The following is a 19,767-nucleotide window of genomic DNA, read 5'->3' as shown; positions in this document are numbered from 1 at the left end:
AGTCCTGCAGGCCTGTCCAGTCTGTAATAAATATCACACCAGTCACACATCAGAGTCACTAGAATAAAGGCCCTTTGCTGCTGGGACAGTTGGGCACATGAAATAATTAACCCACAAGTTAATTTTTTCTGATGTAAGCCATTAAGGAAATATGTCTTCTACAGGCATCAACAAGATTCCAGGAACAAGCCCCAACCCTTTGAGGGCTTCGTATACAAAACCAATATCGAGCAGCCAGCATCACGCAGCCAAGTGTCAGTGAAGCCCCAAACCTGCTCTGTGACATTGTGGGGACTCAAAGTGACACACCAGGACCCCCTCAGCTTGAGGTGGTTAGAACCAGATTTTCTATGCACATGGAAAGGGCCTCAAGTTGTACCAGGGGAGGGTGAGAGTGGATATTAGGAAGAAATTCTTCCTGGAAAGGGTTGTCAGGCATTGGAACAGGTTGCCCAGGGCAGTGGTGGAGTCACCATCCCTGGAGAGGTTTAGAATACATGTAGATGAGGCTCTTAGGGACATGGCTTAGTGCTAGAGTTAGGTTACAGTTGGACTTGGTGATCTTAAGGGTTTCTTCCAGCCAAAATGATTTTATCATCCTTCCAGCACAGCCTCTGAGCCCAGGTGAAGTTTTAACTGCCCCACAACCAGGCAAGAACTTTCCCACCACCCCTGAGGGGAAATGTGAGCACACACACCAAAGTCCACCCCAAACTCTGCTGCTCTCAAAGAGCACAGAAAATAAATTCAAAAAAAAAAAAAAAAAATCACATATTGATCCTTCAAAGCACCTCAGCCTTTTAGGAAAATTTCCCTCTCAGCACACATAGTTTCTTCTCACATTTAAGTAGAGTCTCCTGTGTTCCAGTTTGTACCCATTGGCCATTGTCCTACCATTGGTTGTCACTGAGAAGAGCCTGGCTCCATCCTCCTGACACTCACCCTTTACATATTTATAAACATTAATAAGGTGACCTCTCAGTGTCCTCTTGTCCAGCTCCAGAGCCCCAGCTCCCTCAGCCTTTCCTCACACGGGAGATGCTCCACTCCCTTCAGCATCTTTGTTGCCCTGCGCTGGACTCTCTCCAGCAGTTCCCTGTCCTGCTGGAACTGAGGGGCCCAGAACTGTGCACAATAATCCAGGTGCATGGGACAAACAAACTAGATTGGCCTATTAAATGTTCTTGCGCAACCTCATCTAGACCGAGAACAACAGCACCCGCCACCGAGCGACAGCAAACCGACACACACCCCACCTGCAAGTGAGGGCAGAACACCAACATGGCGGGCGAGGCGCGGCTTCAACCACGTGACGAGCATCCACATCACTCCTCTAGGCCTCCTGGGTGTCCGTGGGAACCCGCCTCTCCCCGACGCTAAATATGACAAGCGCGCGTAGGCCCCGCCCCTTGCCCCCGTTTGGCCCCGCCCCTCGCCCCTTCTTAAACCCGCCCCGCGGGACGCGGGCGGCCGGTGTGCAGGTAAGCGCGCGGCAGCACTGCGGGGGGCGGGGCTTGTGCGTCGCCCCGCCCTTCGCCGGCTCGGGCCGTTGGTCGGGCCTGAGGTGCTGCCGCCGCGGGGAGCGCGGCCCCGGGAGCGGGCTCGGGTGGGAGCAGCAGCTGCGTGCGGGCCCGAGCGCTGCTCAGTTACTGGCCGGGCCCCGAGGCGCAGGTGGGTGCCCGAGGTCGGTGGGAGCCCCGACCCCGCGGTGGCTGCTCGGCTGGGCCGCTCCCCGCGCTGTCTTTTCCCGCTGGGCTGGGTGCGTCAGCACCGCGGCCGCCACCGGAGGCTCCTGCTGCGGCTGCCCCAGTGCTCCCCGAGTCAGGGAGGGCCTTGGAAACGGCGGCGGCTTCGTGGCCCAGCTGAAAATCCACTGGGGATACGGGTGGCACTAGTGGGCTGTGTGGAATCCCTAATTGCGGAAAGGAAGGGGTGGATGTGCCCAAGGACGCCCTAGGCTGGGAGTCTCTGAGGTTCCGTTCTCTCATGGAGCATCTGGCCCGGGGTTTTGCACATAACGCGGCTTTTCGTACTGTCCCTTAGCCACTGAATTCAGTCACAGTTCACCAGGTAGCTTTCCTCCTTGTCTTTAGCAAAATTTAATTATTATTGCTTTTTTTTTTTCCCCCTGAGAATCCTCCGTCAAAAATTTGGGTTTCTGTAATTGTTTTCTTTTGTGTCATATTATAAGACTTTAGAGGATGACATTTTAGTTACAAAAGCTCAGTCTTGCGTTCAGAATGGTTGTTGGGAAACAGCCCTGGTCGTTCACTCAGTTTTGAGAAAGTCCCTTTGAACTCTTAATGAAAGTGAAACCGTGTCAGGAGCGGTTGTAGTGTTGACTGATCCAAAAGTAAGTCATAAATGTTTTTATTAAGGATTCTCGTTATGGTGAAATAGGAATTTGTGATAAACGTTAGAAATGTTACATATAAAATGGTAGCTTTTCTGTTTGTTTGTTTTTATTAGAGAGTTGGAAACAATAAGTTCAATTGGGGACTCCAGTGGTGTTTTATGTTTTAATAACTTAGTAAGGAATCACAACCTTAAAAAAACATAGTGTTATTGATTAAAAGATGAATAACCGATTTATAAATGCTGCTTATGATAACAACTCATAGTCTTCAGTGTAGTTGGAATTTTAGACTTCTACCTTGATGTTTCAAAGCCATGGGTATCTTTTTGTTCCTCACCTTAATGTTAAGTGGAATCATAGCTGTAAAATGGTTCTTTAGCATAACTTAAAAGTGGGAGAATGATGGTTCCAGGTTGTTCATGAGAATTGCCTGGCACATTTTGAAAAGGGAGAAAGCTGCGTGAATAACTTCAATGCAATCTTTTGAAAATTGTGCATGTCTGTTACTTTCTGTTTTGTAAATGACATGTTTTGATTTTTCCCTAAAATAATAACAACAACAACCTTATCCCAGTAAGGAGAAGAATGCATGGTTGTCCCTCCTGGTTCGGACTATACAAATTCTAGAGGTCAGGAAGGATTGTTAAACTGTTCACTTGCTCAGTTAATCCTTCTGGCTTCTCTTTAGAAGAGACTATTGTCTTTCAGCGTTCATAGATTCTTTGTAGCTCACTAAAGCTGGACTTAAGGTTAACTTAACACACATTGATGTTTGCCTGCGTTTTTCTGCTTCCAAATAGTGTTTGTCTGAGCGAGGAACAGTCTTTAAAACAGGAAAAATGGATAGAAATGTTGGATTCTTCTTTTCTGTCCCCCTTTTCTCCTGAGAGCAACGTGCTAGTAAACAAGAATGAGAAAATGAAACCACTCTGAAAGTGAAACTGGTTGATCAAATTTCAATGCCAACCTTAACACACAAATGCCAACATTTTAAATGTTTTTCTGCATAAATTAAAGGGCATCTTTTTCCATATGAATCCCAGTGGCCAAGAGCCAAAGTCTCCCATGCTTTAATGTGCACTCATATTAAGATTTTCTTTGTTTTTTTCCTCTGTTGAGATCCTGCATCTGCCTTTGCTTGCCCTCTATCCTCCTTCCCTGCTTCTTGTGGGTTTTTTTTGTTTGTTGGGGGCTTTTTGTTTGAGGGTTTTTATTTTGGTTTGGGTTTTTTGTTGTTTGTTTTGGGGAGTTTTTTGTTGTTTGGTTGGGTTTTGTTGTTGCTTTTGGGGGGAGGGGTTTTGTTGTATTTTTCAGGAGCATGTTGATTCACTGGTTCCTCCTTTCTCTGAGCACAATAACTTCTGGTGATGTATTCAGCTTAAACTCTTACTCCACTGTCACCTTCTCCTTAGCGATGGATATTTAATGCCTGGTGTACATTTACAGTGCACGTCTCTGATTTCAGCCTCTGCACTTTATGATCTTTACTTTATGATCCTTTTATGGTGGAGCTTGAGGTTCTGAGATTTTCTCTTAACACCTCTTTTCTGTCCTCCCAAAGAGGGTTAATAATTTATGTTCAACTGTCCGCTGGTGTAGAAAGGCTGTTGAAGTCCAGAAGTGGGAGAAGCGGAAGGCAGAGGTACCGCAAGGACATGTTTTAGAGGTGGATTGGGTCAAGCCGTCCTGTCCAGGGCAGAATTGAATTGTGGATTTTGATTAATTAGCACCTTCTGCAATTCTAGCTCATGTGAGGAGTTAGGAGGAGGTTTAGTTTCTCTTGAAACTGCAAGGAATTATCCCAGCTCCAATCCAGGTGTCACTCCACTTCCAGTTTCTTACAGTGGCTTGGAATCAGGTTCCCATCCTGACCAAAATGCGTGTAATGCATTCTGTACTCAACTTATATTTTAAAATTCCAAAATGTCATTTAGACTTTTTGAAAAAGTACAGCATCTCATTACAGGAAAGCTATATTAAAACATTATTTATCTTCCTTTTCCCTTCTAATTGTGTGCTTTGTTTTTTTTAAAAGAATGGCACAAAAGAAGTATTTAATAGCAAAACTGACCAGTTGCTTAAGAGAGGACAAAATTCAGCTGTGGAAACCACCGTATACAAATGAAAAAAAAGAAGCTGGTGAAGAGATGAAGGTAAATATTCTCTTGGAGTTGTTGTGATGCATCTTCCATGTTATACTACTGGTGCATTTTCCCAGTTTTTTCTTGCTGTTTTCTTAGGAGCTTGTACAAAAGTATTCATCCAAGCTGAATATCAATGAGAATGATACAGAGAATATGCTTGAAGAAATACGGTGTAAAGCAATTGAGCGTGGAACAGGAAATGAAAATTTTAAAGTGACTGGAATTGCGAGACTTGATATATATCTGCCTCGTAGAAAAGTAAGTGACGTTGCAGAAAAGTCGGGATAAGTCGCTTTACTTTGGCTTTTGGAGTCCTAGATATGTATCTAATGCAAATATTTTCACTTCAACTCTTTCAGGTGTTTCGTATCAGAAATCTGCATTAGGTGTATAAAATATGGGGGGAGGGGAAGGTATAGAGGTATATTTCAGTTTCCCTGGCATGTGGGAATATCATAGCAGACGAATATAATGTGCAATTGCCTTTCCTTTAGGATTTAATGATAAATTATCTTTCAGTTAAGAAAAGTAAATTAGATTTAAGTGCCTATTAGTTCAATTTGATTCCTTCTGATGTTACTGTTCCTATTAGCAGTAAAGAGCAGATTATTTTTTTCAGCTGCAGAATGCCTAAAATTGAATTAGCATGTGAATATCACTGTATTACCACAGCTTTTCTTTAACTGACAGCTTTAATTTTAATAAAATTCTCTTGAAGTGCAGTAAGCAACTTGAACTCGCTGTTGTCTTAGACAATGAGTGGTTGATAATGCTGAAAAGAACTTCAGCTTTTAACCATGGCAATGTTCTTTCAGTGATGATGTTATCTTTGTGTAACTATTCCAGCCCAGGCAGCTAAGGAAAATTACCTATTTTAAAGTATGTCCAGTGTCTGAACTGAAAAATAAGCAGCAGGATTTTCTGTTGTGATGGTGTACTCATCTGCTCTTATCTACGTCAGGCTCCTAAAGCTTCACAAAAATAGAACCGGCCCCTTGGTTAGGTTCTTATTAACACAGAGCCTCTTACTTGGGAATATTTCCCCCTTAAAAACAGTCTGTAGCAAACACAGCAACCGTCTCAAATCACTCCCTAGTTTTGATCTTTGGCAACAGAAGTGAATGTTCACTCTGAAAAAGTGCAATTCTTTTGTTTTCCTAGAAGATCTTAGATGGAAACTTATACTTCAGAAGGATTTTTTTAATTATTATTATTTGATTATTATTTTTTTCTTTTTACTGAATACTTGCAAAAACACAACACATATTCATAATTATTCCCTCTCCTGTAGTGAAAAATAATTATCAGGGAGTGTGATGGGCTAAAGGGTAGAGGGTACTAAGTGATTGCCATGCAATTAAAACAAACAAAGAGTTTCATAATTCCTCTTTATAATGCTACTGGGCATAAGGGAATGAATTAATTTAAAATTCCAGTTTATCTAATCTGAGACCAGAGACACTAATAGGAATTAATCAGAACGTAGCCAGTTGCAGGTGGGTGACATAATTAGAAACCGGAGTTAAGATTGGAAGTACATAATTAAATTAGTGAGTTTAAATTGTTTTGTTCTGAGTTTAGATTTATCTAATTCTGAATCTTCTGCTGTTATAATGCTTATTTTTATCACTGTAAAGCAAGTACAAGATTCCTTACACAGAAATTGCTAGTATGTATGCCCAGCCATAACTCTGTTAACATGATTACGATTTGAAAAAGAAATTGTACTTGTTGTAAAACAATTAGTTAAGAAAATGTCCAAAGTATCTTGAGACCATGTTTGTTTCCTTTCATCCTTTTCCCTGTGCAACATAATTACTCCAGAGCAGAAAAATCCCACTGGAAACGAACCTGTTCATCACAGGCAAGGAGCTCAGATCACAGTAAGTGTAATCACCCTTGGTTCCTCTCTAATGGGACAACATACCGTCGTCACACAGTGCAAGAAAGAAGGAGTAGCAGAGCAGTATTTGTTCAGTTAAGCTTTTTTTAGCGTGTATATTTGTTCAGTGTGCCTGAACAGGATGTCCAGTGTCCCTGTGGGCCACTTCTTCACGTAAGAAGTTGTGGTTTAACAGGTAGAAATGGGAAAGTTTCAACTGTGGAAAGAGAGCAGTTGTCTGTAAATCCCCCAGCAAGTACCTGAGACCAGTGAGTGATGTTCCAGATCTCTAACTAGACATGTCCTCTGAACTGTCAACTGTTGAGGGTTTTGATGGCAAATGTATTGTTAACCTCCTCTTCCCCCTGCTTCTTCCTTCTTAGCCCCTCCCTCTCCCCCCTTCCCACTGAGGACAGGCAATTGGGAGGGAAAGAAGGACAGAGAGAAGAGAGTTGGAAAAATTAAAAAATGTTTTACTAATGCTACTAATAAGAATAGAGAAAATAATACAAAATATACAAAACCAATCTTGAAAGTCCCAGCAACTGCTGAGCTGGCACCCCAAGTCCTGGACTGGACTCTGCAGCCAACCGGAGCTGGATTCAGTCTCTCACTAGGCTGCAGTTCGCAGGGATGACTAGCAAGGTCCTCTCCTAATGTCGGCCATAAGCAAAAGGGAAAAGGGACAAGATCCTCGTGATCTCCCACTTTTATATGAAGTATTCACATGAATGGAATGTTATACACAGTTGGTCAGTTTCTTGGTCACCTGCCATCCATGCTTATCAATAAGTTTGCATTCCATTGCTATGTTTACCAAAACATGTATCTGGTTCTCCAGGAAAATGCAGCTAATATAAAGCTTTAGCTGACAGGCAAATTCACTAAAAGAGAAACTTGTTTTTTAACAAAACAAGGACATCAACATTAACTTCTCTTCCTTTTGTGTTTTTATGCCTAATAAAACCAGATCCTTTTCTGTCTGTTTTGCTTTTTCCCATTCAGTATTACATATTTCCCTATATGATTCACAGAGCTTTCTGCTGATGTTATTTTACTTCTAGCAGCCTTTTATAGCAAAAGTTTTAAACCAGTTATGAGCATATTCATTTTTAAGCTTTATTGCTATTCTAACAGCAATATATATAGCCTTACAAGTTCATATTCATGGATGAAATTATTTATTTCACAGGATAGCACAGGAACATGCATTAAAAGAAAATGCTATCAAAATAATCATAAACAAGAAGCAGCTTGACCTGGGTATGTATCTCAAGTATACTTGAATGATAATTTTTTAGTTTACTGATTTTCTGAAGAAAAGTTTCTTGCAACTCAGAAATTCCCAAGGAATAGCAGTTGTATTTGTCAGGTTCTGCTCTGCAAGAAATGTAATAAATTATAGTAATCAAAATTCTTAGAGTTAAAGCAGTTATAGGAATCCTGTAAGAAATGTCAAACATCTACTTGTCAAGTGCTGAAACACTGAAAATACATTGCTTGAAAGAAACCCTAAATTTCCTCAAAACCTATATTGTATAACAGCACATTCAAAAACTTCTTGTAATGTTTTACACGTTCAACTTGTCAGACATGTGGGAAGTGATGACAGCAGCTTCCTCTTCATTGATGGCCTGAGCATCTGACTTACTTATTTCCCTTAGAATATGTCAGAATTACAGCCATGGAAGTGACAAAAGGAACTCCGATTCAATTCCCAGTTCCTCTGTCCTGGTACTGTTGATCCTGGACATGTTGTTATTCCAGTTTTTCTCTGAAGGTTGATTAACTGAAATAGAAACAATTGCATTTTTCAAAATGTTATGAAAAAAAGCAAGCAGAGAAACATACCAATCATTTTAAAAGCACTGTAAGATGCAAGTCGGATCCTAATTTCTGAGTTTCTGTTGACTGTGTCAGTAATTGGCAGGGGTTTTGATTGAGTTCTTGAGTCTAGTAATTACTATGTTTCTAATAATTACTGTAGTTCTTCAGTACAGTAGGAGTAAGGCATGGGCTGTTCAGATTTTGTTGTTTGGTGTTGTTTCCCCCTGCCCAGTCTCTCTTCACAAATAAGAGCACCTGGATTGTATTCATTGTACTCAATTTTGCAGGCAAAACCCTTGAAGACCAGGGTGTAACACACAATGCAAAAGTGATGGTGCTTCAACTGGAACAGAGCGATGAGGAAACTAAAAGAAGAGTTCAGGAAGAAGAACTTCAGTGCAAGAAAGAGAAAGAAATAAATGACAAGATGCAAAGAACTAAGAAGGGTTTGGAAATTCTAGCAGAGAGAGGTAAGAGGGCTTCTTTTGTTGCGGGGTGAGGGAAGTTGGGTGTAATTTTTGCACGTCAAAAAACATCATCTCACTAGAATTTAAGCATAATAGAAGAGTGCCTGTACTGTGGCTGGATTTCTGTTGATACCTTTTTAGGGTTCCCCCTACTTGAAAACTGGATTTTAAGTTGACTAAAACTTCGTCAACTCTTTTTACGCAGCTAGAATGCTAGAAAACACTTCAATTGTTATTTAACTGGCCCTTGACAGTTAAGGAACTGGTGACTCTTAAACAGGCTTTAAATTTATTGAAGAATAATGTGTTAAAAGTCACTAAACTTTTTTGTAGTTCACTTCTGCTGCGGCTGTGGGTAACCATAGTTTCATTGTGCAGAGCAGCTCACTTATGACTCTCATCTATCACGTGGCTGTTCTGTTCTCATGGTATTTGGTGTTGATTGCTGGCAACTGTGGATTAAGTTGGAGGCCAGTATCTGGTGGAGTGCCTCAGGGGTCAGTACTGGGGCCAATATTATTCAATATATTCATTAACAATTTAGATGAGGGAATTGAGTGTACTATCAGCAAGTTTGCTGATGACACCAAGCTGGGAGGAGTGGCTGACACGCCAGAAGGCTGTGCTGCCATCCAGAGACCTGGACAGGCTGGAGAGTTGGGTGGGGAATAACCTGATGAAATTTTAACAAGGGAAAGTGTAGAGTCCTGCATCTGGGCAGGAACAACCCCAGGTTCTGGCATAGGTTGGGAAATTACATATTAGAGAGCAGTGTAGGGGAAAGGGACCTGGGGGTCCTGGTGGACAACAGGGTGACTATGAGCCAGCACTGTGCCCTTGTGGCCAGGAAGGCCAATGGTACCTGGGGTGTATTACAAGGGGGGTGGTTAGTAGATTGAGAGAGGTCCTCCTTCCCCTCTACTCTGCCCTGGTGACACCCCATCTAGAATATTGTGTCCAGTTGTGGCCCCTCAGTTCCAGCAGGACAGGGAACTGCTGGAGAGGGTCCAGCGTAGGGCAACAAAGATGCTGAAGGGAGTGGAGCACCTCCCTTATGAGGAAAGGCTGAGGGAGCTGGGGCTCTGGAGCTTGGAGAAGAGGAGACTGAGGGGTGACCTTATTAATGTTTATAAATATATAAAGGGTGAGTGTCACAAGGATGGAGCCAGGCTCTTCTCGTTGGCGAACAATGATAGGACAAGGGGTAATGGGATCAAGCTGGAACACAAGAGGTTCCACTTAAATTTGAGAAGAAACTTCTTCTCAGTGAGGGTGCCAGAGCCTGGCCCAGGCTGCCCAGGGGGGCTGTGGAGTCTCCTTCTCTGCAGACATTCAAACCTGCCCGGACATGTTCCTGTGTGACCTCACCTGGGTGTTCCTGCTCCAGCAGGGGGATTGGAATAGATGATATTTTGAGGTCCCTTCCAATCCCAAACATACTCTGATACTGCGAAGTTAAGGGGATATAGTCAATGTAACAGTAATAATTTTTCAAGATGGGGTTCTGTTTGTGAATTGCATTGCTAGATGTTGAGTTTAAGTCACTTCTCTATTTTATTGTTTCAAAAATCCACAAACAAGGAACTGTGAAACTGAGTATGTCATGAACTGCCAAATGCAAAAATACCTGAACAAAGCTGCTTTTAATGGTCAGTGACAGCCTGTTTTTTACTATAACATCAGATTTTGAACCAATGAAACAAGTGATTCCTTTTATGGATTTAAGGGGTAACTGAGACCCCAGACCTTGAATCGTGGATGGGGCCTCTATGAGGTATTTACCACTAACTGTCAGTTATAGCACAAAACCAGAGTATAGAGTGGAGCCTCTAATGGCCCACAGGCTGCAGACTCTGTGTGAAGGGTAGAAAGGATCTAACAACTCTTTCTTTCATCTGAGGAAAACTGCAGGTCAGAAGCTTTTAATCTCAGCAAACTCCTACTTAACTGCCTTGTTTACAAGAAAAGCATCTTTTCATGTAAAATCAGATGGAAGTGAAACCAAAATGATACTTTGGTTATAAGCATTAAAGACGTGGGAAAAGCAAAATACTGAGCTGTATTTTTTTGTTGTTCTATCAACTGTGCGTAGTTGTGTAGGTTTTTCTTTATATTCTATGCTTTATTTGATAAAGCATTTCAAATGTTACATTGTGTAAGTGTAGGTGTTTTATCTTCTGCAAAAAATTATTTACAATTCACGTAACTTTTAATGTGTGTAAATTTCTGGATGAGCAGGACCTTTTCCTTAGTGACTTTTCTAGAAGTTCCTCATGTTTTTCTGATCGGGGCCATTGTTGGTAGGTATGTCAGAAAAATACAGGCACAGCCTTTATATGTAATCCTGATTTTTTTTGTTGTTTATTTGCTTTTTTGTTTAAACATGTGCTTACTGACATAATCTTAGAACAGCAGAGATACTCTATTGAAGGTAGTCCTTAAAATTTAAATCATTTTTTCATATCTTTCAGAGGAGTACTTGGATCCAGATTCTGTTCCATATCTAGACATAGCTAATCAGACTGGAAGGTCAATCGAGATTCCTCCTCAAGCCAAAAAAGTAAGTAAAAGTATCTTCTAAAGGTACTAAGACAACTTTTTAAAGCTTGGTTCATGAAACATTTCAATATGGAATTAAAATGCAGTCAGAATTCTTGGGGATATAACCCCAGATCCAGTAGATGTTTGCTTAATAGAAATAATTTTGAAATAAAATTGCAGTGGAACTCTACAGTGGGGAATAGTTCAGTCATCTGGAGACAGACCTCTGGTTGCTGATCTAATTGCAGGTATCATCTTGCACTGACCCCTTTGTGCTTCGTATCTTATTTTTGTGTTTTGAGATGAGCTTTAGCACCTATTTTAAATATTGGGTGTCCCAGGACAACATGAAAATAACTTGTTTGTTGGGCCTGAGTTGGAAACTTCCTGGGTTTCGAAATTGGACTCTTTTTAAAATAGTTTTGAGATCTTTTGCATTGTGACCCCTCTCAAATCTGTTCACCATTCAAAAAGGTTCCACGTTCTCATTTGAAAACATCTTTGGTTGGGTGTGTGCATTGAATTACAGTAGGAGCGATGTACCTGGTGCTGGCTGCTGAAGTGGGAGAATAGTGATAGCATCTGTCTTTTAAGATTGCTGGATTTTCTGAAGATGAATAAAAATCTTTACAAGTACCTGGAATTACAGGTGATAAGGAAAAAGACCTTGGGAAGAAATGAGCAGGCCTCAAGACGTGTGAACTGCTGCTCCAGCCTCTTCTGAGGCAAATGGTGTTTTCTGCATCATCTGGAGTTTCTGGATGATCGGAATAACAATGGTGCCGTCTCACAATGCACGCTTTTCTGGCCAAGTGCTGAAAGCAGTAATGCACCTGAAGAGTTAAAGCATCAAATGTTCAAATGCACAAGATTTCATCAGTATTGAACATGGGTGAGAGGAAATATTGCAGGTTGTTTCTATCCAGAAATGCTATTTACATTTCCATTTATCATACTGCAGGAACTAGGGCTTTTTCTGATCATGTTCGAAATTTAATTTTCAATTCTGAGGTTTTCTAGGAGGTGAATCATTAGATTTTTACAAGATAGTATGATAGCAAAGCACTAAGCTACACTGTTAGGAAGTGTAGCACCCAGAAAAATGCTTAGCTCTTTATCAGTCATCATTGAAAATCCATCTAGGGTTGCATTCTTAAAATAAACTTGGTGCCACATTTCATGTGTCAATAGCATTCGTTGCTTTTAATTAGACAATTTTAACAGTAGCAGATGAGAGAAAAATGTGATGTGAAATAGTGCTGCTTTTACAGAACTTGTATGGTGGTATTTTTCTAGGAAGAACAAGGGCTCTTAATGGATTAGCTAGATATTTCTTTTTAGTTATTAAAGTGAGTTTGAGAGATGTAAAAAAGTCTCAATCTTTTTCTAGGCACTTGTGCTGGCAATGGGTTATCATGAGAAGGGCAGAGCTTTGATGAAGAAGAAAGAATATGAAATAGCACTGCCATATTTGTTGGATGCAGATAAACACTTCTGGTAAGAACCTTTTAAAGTCCTTGTCTCTCTTTACTGTCAACCAAATACAGGAGCAGCATTAGCTCCACCTGTGCATATAATCAGGGACTGTTTTTCAGGGGTTACTTCACAGCCCCCCACTCTGCAGATGGGAAACAGCGAAGGCTCTGACAAGCAGTGACAGGTGGCTTCATGTATAACAGCTGAAACAGATACTGCCACTGGGCAATTTAATCTTTCATACCAACACAAACTGTTAATATTCATGTACTAGGCTAGAAATTGCATTAGCTTGAGAGACAGTTACAGATACTCGTTTGCAATTGCTCCTCTGAAGTGATAATTTCTTGTAAAAGGTGGAGCAGATAGCTGAGGTCAGTGACCATACCAGGGTTTCTGTGGGTAAATGAGTTTCATGTCAGCAGCCAAAGCCCTAAACTGCTCTTCAGAGATCCCCAAAAGTAATATTATCCCATCTGTTTCTCATCTGTGTGCATGTGCAAGGAGACTGGCACAGAACTTGGCCTGTTCATGTGCACTATGGAAAACAGTTGATCTCTGTCCTCTCAAAGATTACATGGGGTTTAATACCAGTCTGCTTTTAAAGAGATGCTGTCTTGAAAAGTAACACAATGAGTTTCTACTGTGATTCTTTGAGACGTAGTATTGTTATTGGTGCCCTGTGTATTAGTGAATGTGATGGGAGATCAGTGCTTTATATTACAGTTCCACTGAACTCAGTTTGTTACCTCAAGTATGAAGCCTGTGCTTTCTCAAATATGTGAGTTTGTGTACTTGTAGCATGTTGTTTCATTAATGTTAAAAAGTATGTTGGAAAAAATAAACAACCTCTCCCAGAAAACCAATAATGGTTTTATTTTGCAGTGAGTGCAGCACAGAACTGCTGAACACCGTTGATAATTACGCGGTGCTGCAGCTGGACATAGTGTGGTGCTACTTTCGCCTGGAGCAGCTGGACTGCCTGGATGATGCCGAGAAAAAACTGTCCACTGCACACAGTTGCTTCCAGAGGTGCTACGGGGAGAACCATGAAAGGCTGATTGATATCAAAGTATGCCAGTTTTGATTTAATTAGGGTGCCTTTCTTTTCCTTCATGTATTCAGTTATTATTCAAGTATTACAACACTGACTTTTAGAAGTTCAAAGTTTTCTTGTGTCTCCTTAGCCTGTAATGTAGTTTTGTAATTGTCAGCGTAGTGAAAGCATTGGACTTGACAAAAAGGTTGTGGTAAACGTGCATTTATATGCACAGACATCATCAGTGTTTTAGATGCGATACCTTATCTGCGTGTCACATATTAGTGACTGTGTCTTATTTAAATGGGTAAAGCATTCTATTGATAGAGGTGATGTTGTACCGTATGCTTTTAACTATATGCTCCCCCTTTGTTTAAACAATTCCTTAGGGAAGCTACGGTCGTGAGAAGGTTTTATTTCTCCGGCTTTACCTCCTCCAAGGGATAGGACACTATCACAGTGGCAGAGAAAAGGAGGCTGCTGAGTATATTCAGAAGGTAAAACTTTTGAGTTGTTCGCACTAGCTCTTGTGTTTGGGCTCTGCCTTGCACCTGCCCTTTGCTTGCTCAGAAAAAATTGGTTCGTATGTTCAAGCAGCAGTGTAAGTAGTATCATTTCGTTCCTTTTCTGTACAGGCATCTTGTTTATATAAAGAGCTGTCCATAGATCCTGATAAAGTTGATTGCCTGTCACTCCTGGGATTCTCCGAACAGGAAGCTCGTCTTGCCCTGCGAGCATGCCAGGGGAACGTGGAGCACGCTGCCAATCTCATCACCAACAGGAGAGAGGTACAGTGCGGTGAGGGTATTAAATCAGGATCATCTTAATTAGGATGTCTGTAAGATCATGTTTTGTGTGACTACTGCATCATGGTGCTAAATTAAGGACTTTGATTATCCTGCTTGGGTATTGTTAGTGTAATTAACAGTCTGACATTTGTTGCCACAAGTTTGAAACCAAACCTTAATACAACGAGGGAAGGTCTGTCCCAAAAGAGGTGGGATGAGAGAGCCAAAGACCTGTGTTTGCACCACAGGAGTGCACAGGAGGACTTTGCACCAATGTTTGCTAGTCAGCAGTGCTATGTATGGGAATAAAAACACAGTGATCAAGCTGTCACTTCTAGGTTTGGCTGGTCTGGAAGATGAGAGGCTGCACAGTAACGTGCTATGAGGGTAACCATCAAGCTAGACTGTATTAATGGCTTTGGACTTAGAAGATTCAGGAGGGGAGAAGGACTTTGGGCAGAAGTGCAGACAGCGTTGCCCAGATCTGAAGTGCCCGAAGTTGCATTTGGTAAGCTGAGGTGGCACTTCTAGACTTCAGACAGTGAAATGTGGATGGAAAAGTCAACTGGCTGAGAGAAGGGCTGAACAGAACTCCTTGGTTCCATGCCCAGTTCTGGCTGTATGTCCTTGGCAAGTCTTGTCTGCAGGCCCATCTGCCAAACGGGTTTATTGCTTACCACACAGGGCCTATAATAGCTGCGACAGCCTAAGATCCGAACTGCAGAGACTGCAGAGCGGAAGTATGGCAACATGGAAATGCAACTTTATTTAGTAATGAGTGTCTGGCAGCACAGTCTGTATTTAAAAAGAAAAAGTGTCTTTTCCTCAAGAGCTTCAAACTTGAAGAAGTAAATCCAGAAACCCCATATGCGCATGGGGGAGAGTGAAGCATTCCCCGCACAGTGAGCTCTGTCATGGCTGTGTTCTTGCAGGAAAAGGCACAGATCAGGAGGGAGGAGAGAGCTAAAAGGCGGCAGCGACGGGAGGACATAAACACCTTGAAAAGTATGGGCTACCCAGAGAGAGCTGCTCAAGTAGCTCTTCATAATACACAAGGAAACCTGGACCAAGCCTTTAAGGTGAGTGATTTTCAGGAGTAGTACTTTTGTATGGAAAAAACAAAATTGTTTGCTTTTTTTTTTGGTTTATCACATAGCAGATTCTTATTTTCTGTGATATCTATTTGTTAGTTGATAGCAACCTCTTCTGATCTGTAATGACTGAACTTCCACTTCCTGACTTTTCTGTAATATCTATTTGTTAGTTGATAGCAACCTCTTCTGATCTGTAATGACTGAACTTCCTGACACAGTGAATCAAATATCATTTAAATTGGCCGAGGTTTGCTTAAATCAACTCTTGGGCTAAATACATTTCCATAAGGAGGACTATATTTCTGTTACTCTCTTCTGACTCCTCTCTGTTTTATTTTAGTTCATTCTTGACAATCCAGAGTTATTGTTGGAAGATGATGATGATGATTCTGTGGCCACGGACCAGTTTCAGGTTTCCCAGGAGAGTATTGATCAAGTAAGTTACAGCTTTTGCTTTCTTAGGAGTTGGTTGTCTAGTTTCTGAATTAGGCTTTCAACACACCAGATCTTCCTTCAGCAAAGCTGTACACGTTTTCTTTGACCCATGTCACTCAAGCTGTCACACTTCCTCTGTCTGGCATCTGCTCTTCACAGTGAAGTCCCACTCAAGCTAAAATAAAACTCTTCCTGCCCATTACACCAACCTGTCATGTCTGGATGTGGATTGAAGTCTGTGCACTAATGCTCTAGCCCAAAAAAGACACCAAATGAGAAATTAATTCAGGTCTCTAAACACTGCAGTGCACAGGGAGAGTTGGAATGTGTCTGTCTCATCATACGCCATCTGAAAAGCTCTTTGGTGGTTAGTGTGGCTGCACAATCAATGTCAGACAAGAAAACTCTGTCGCTTCGAAAAAGTAAATAGCACATCATATGCTGGAGTGCTTTGAAGTTTCCTTTTGAAAAACACAAACAAATTGGTCTCATATTAAACAGGAGGCTCTTGATTTTGTTCAACATCCTCATTCCTTTAATAGGTCAGTGCCCTGTTGTTAACTGTTCCAGTAAACCAGAGTCAGTGTCCGGGAATTCCTGGCATGCAGCTCTTGCCTCTGTGCAAGAGGAATGTCTGTCAGATTCCTGTCAGATGCTGGTGCTGGATGAGCTTGGATTTCTCCAGATTTTTCTTATTTTTTTTTTTTTCCCCCCCCTTCTCGTAGCTGGTGTATATGGGGTTCAGCCGGGAGGCAGCAGAGCAAGCCTTGAAGGTCTTTAAAGGCAACATCCACGTAGCTTCCCAAACCCTTGCTCATTACGGGGGAGTTCTTCCCGCCTCACTGCAGCCGTCTCCAGACGGGTCCAGCCCTTCCGAAGAATCAGCCTCATCCAAAGACTCGCCTACGGAGTCTGCAGGTAAGAAATGTTGCAGAGGGGAGTGGAAAGACTCTCTTGCTGGCTTTTGTATACAACAATTAAGCAGTGATGATCTTGAGGGTCTCTTCCAACCAAAATGAGTCTGTGATTCTATGATCTCATTGTACTCGCACCAGTTCTCTTGAAAAACCAACCCACCCCTCCCTGCCTGTGCTCCTTCAGACAGCAAGTGCTGAGTTGCTGGAGCACATTCCCTGGACGTGCCACTGATAATGATGATTTTGTGGCTCTCTAACACCTGGGTTCTGACTGCTAGGAAGTATATTCTAAATCTGTGCTATACAGCCAGCTGCTGTGACCACATACTCCTTCCTTGTGTCTGCGGTTGAACGGGAGTTGATCCTCGCCATTTAGTAAAGGGGAAACCTGTGCACACGCTTCCGTTATTTGTCAGAGCTGTAGTGATCCCTGCTGTACAGCTAAAGGCTTTCCCACAGCTTTAAATAACAGGAAAAAAAAGGCCGTCCTGCGGTATCCTTTGCAGAGCTGTCCTATATAAGAGGTGGTTTTGCAGTAACAGACTCACAGATCAGTCAGGCTGGTGGAAGAGGGAAAGTATCGGCTGCTTTGAATTCACTGCTGCTTTTCTTTGTTAGAAGCTTCTTCTAGTTCCCAAACAGATGAAGACATGGAGACTGATGCTGTCAACGAAATCCTGGAGGATATTCCTGAACACGAAGAGGATTATCTGGATTTAACACTGGAGGAAGAGGAACAGATCATTCATGAATACTTATCCTATATACAAGTACCACAGCATTAAATCCCATTAGAGCTACTTCAGTTACATGCATTTACCTTGACAAATTGAGTTTGGATTACAAATGCACCTTCAGCTTATCTCCTACTAAATGCCTTGAATTCAGTTAAACTCTAGGTGGAACACTTAATTCCTGCTTATTTATAAATCTGCTTAAAGCCTACATTTGTGATACATTGTAATTTATTGTCATAGCAGAAATATAGAAACATTTATTTTCAGAAGAAAATTTAATAGAACTAAACTATATTTTTATTGTGAATTAAGTTAATTCACTTAGTATTCAAGAAGCATTTCTATACCATTTTAAAATACCAGCTTTAAAAAAAAAAGTTTGTAAATCAGAAACGTAGCTCATGAGGTTATAGAGGTCTCAACTTACACACTGTTCTTTTCTTCTGAAAGATTTCTAAGAGTCACTTACGTCCCTGTGCATGGATTTATACTGTGCTCTGCTTGTCACTTCACGCGGGTGTTACACAGGCAATAAAGGTAACTCTGTGCTGCTGCTGCTTTTCAGGGTGTTTTCTGTGCTTTGGTGTTTCAGACCAGCAGGAAGGACCTGGCCAGGCTGTGTCCTGTCAGACCGTGCGACCCAGGTACTGCTCTTGCTTTTTATAGCTCCAGAACCAGCTTCCCCAAGCAGCAACTGAACCCCATGCAGGTGTGGGGCTGCGGAGTGCTGGATTTCGTGGGGAACACAAGGTTTCTTCAGTCAGCTGTTGGAACAAAACCTGGCTCAGGATCTGTCTCAGTAGTTGCACCCAGCCTCAGCATTCTGGGGAAATATTTGGGGTTTTTTTAGCGTGGTCTACAATATCCCATTTTCTGCTCTGTGAGCATTCCCCCCAACTGTGAACAGAGCATCCCCTGCTTGTCAGCTTTTCTTATAAACCATTTATTCCTGTGTAACCTCATCTGGGTGTTCCTGCTCCATGGGGGGATTGGACTGGATGAGCTTTTGAGGTCCCTTCCACCCCCTGACATTCTGTGGTTGTGATTTGTGTTCCGCAGTTCGGTCCCACAGCAGAGGGAGCTCATGCCCTGTTTTTTCCAAGCGTGGTGCTGGAGCTGAGTGGGAAACCAGCACTGATCTCCGCTTAGAGCCGGGCCTAACAGCAGCTGCTGGAAAATGAACCTTCTGTGCGGTGACGGTTTATTTGTATCCAGTATTATTTGTGGGGAGAGGGGGGCTTGAAGTTCTGTTTGGGTGAATGTGGAGGAAGCAGAGCTTGGGCCCCAGGGACTCAATGGATTCTTTTTTCTTGGCTATGTTAGCCAAGGACAGCAGAAGCAGGCAGTGATTACACAGTTAAGGAATTATTTGTATTTCATACTTGTGCATCAAGACATGCTGTAAAAACTGAGTAGTTTTGTATCTCCTCCCAGAAGGCTGAAGCATTTCTAAAGGCAGTAATAGGAGCTTCTGAGGAAAAAAAACCAGCCCCAGCAACCGTAATATCCCAGTTCTCTGCAGGGGAGCACTGAGGAACCACTGGAGAGCAAAACTAGAATATGAACCAATTTAAAATGAGAAAAACATACAATGTGATGCATGCAGTTTGAAGAATAGGTAGGAAAGTGCAACTTTATTCCTTCCTTCAGCCAGAGGGGTTCCCAGACCTGTAGGCATGAGCAGTTTTGTCTTTGAAGTGGCACAGCAAACTGGCAGTGACAACATGAAAAGTGAATGTTTGTCCTTGGAGAACTTAAAATGATCATCGTAACACACAGTGCTTGTTGGAGAAGCTGCTCTTCAGTGACATCATTTGACCACTGCTGTCCCTGAATAAGAGTTTTAAGTGATCAGCAGGACAGGAAGCACTGGCTGAAAGTTTTCGGTTAACTTTGAGAATGTATTTGAAGACACTGTGATACGTTTAGCTACAGGCAGAAGTGTTAATGAGTCAATTCCACTCTACAAGATGTGTGTCTATTCCATCCATTTGCTGAGTCCATGGGCAGCTGCTGTACAGCTGGATAAGTTCTCATGTCTAACATGCTGTGTGTGATGTTTTA

The 19,767-nt window shown here is 42.0% G+C and overlaps 1 protein-coding gene across 2 annotated transcripts; it reads left to right on the top strand.

Annotated features, from left to right (window-relative positions):
- Positions 1 to 1,506: 1,506 nt before the first annotated feature.
- On the top strand, positions 1,507 to 18,253 carry NUB1 (negative regulator of ubiquitin like proteins 1). Of its 2 annotated transcripts, none has more exons than XM_080339570.1 (15): positions 1,507 to 1,671; positions 4,392 to 4,509; positions 4,597 to 4,758; positions 6,325 to 6,383; positions 7,575 to 7,645; positions 8,497 to 8,679; positions 11,148 to 11,236; positions 12,608 to 12,714; positions 13,579 to 13,765; positions 14,122 to 14,229; positions 14,368 to 14,520; positions 15,453 to 15,599; positions 15,955 to 16,050; positions 16,775 to 16,967; positions 17,585 to 18,253. In XM_080339570.1, exons 2-15 carry the CDS (start codon positions 4,393 to 4,395, stop codon positions 17,749 to 17,751), a joined length of 1,839 nt encoding a protein of 612 aa, XP_080195696.1. In that variant the 5' UTR covers positions 1,507 to 1,671; position 4,392; the 3' UTR covers positions 17,752 to 18,253. The 2 variants fall into 2 exon arrangements, with proteins under 2 accessions (XP_080195696.1, XP_080195695.1); XM_080339569.1 differs by lacking the exon at positions 1,507 to 1,671 and adding an exon at positions 2,288 to 2,353.
- The last annotated feature ends 1,514 nt before the right edge of the window (positions 18,254 to 19,767 follow it).

The sequence above is a fragment of the Nesoenas mayeri genome (assembly GCF_963082525.1).
Source record: "Nesoenas mayeri genome assembly, chromosome: 2".
Taxonomy (NCBI): domain Eukaryota; kingdom Metazoa; phylum Chordata; class Aves; order Columbiformes; family Columbidae; genus Nesoenas; species Nesoenas mayeri.
This window is presented reverse-complemented; position numbering and strand designations above follow the sequence as displayed.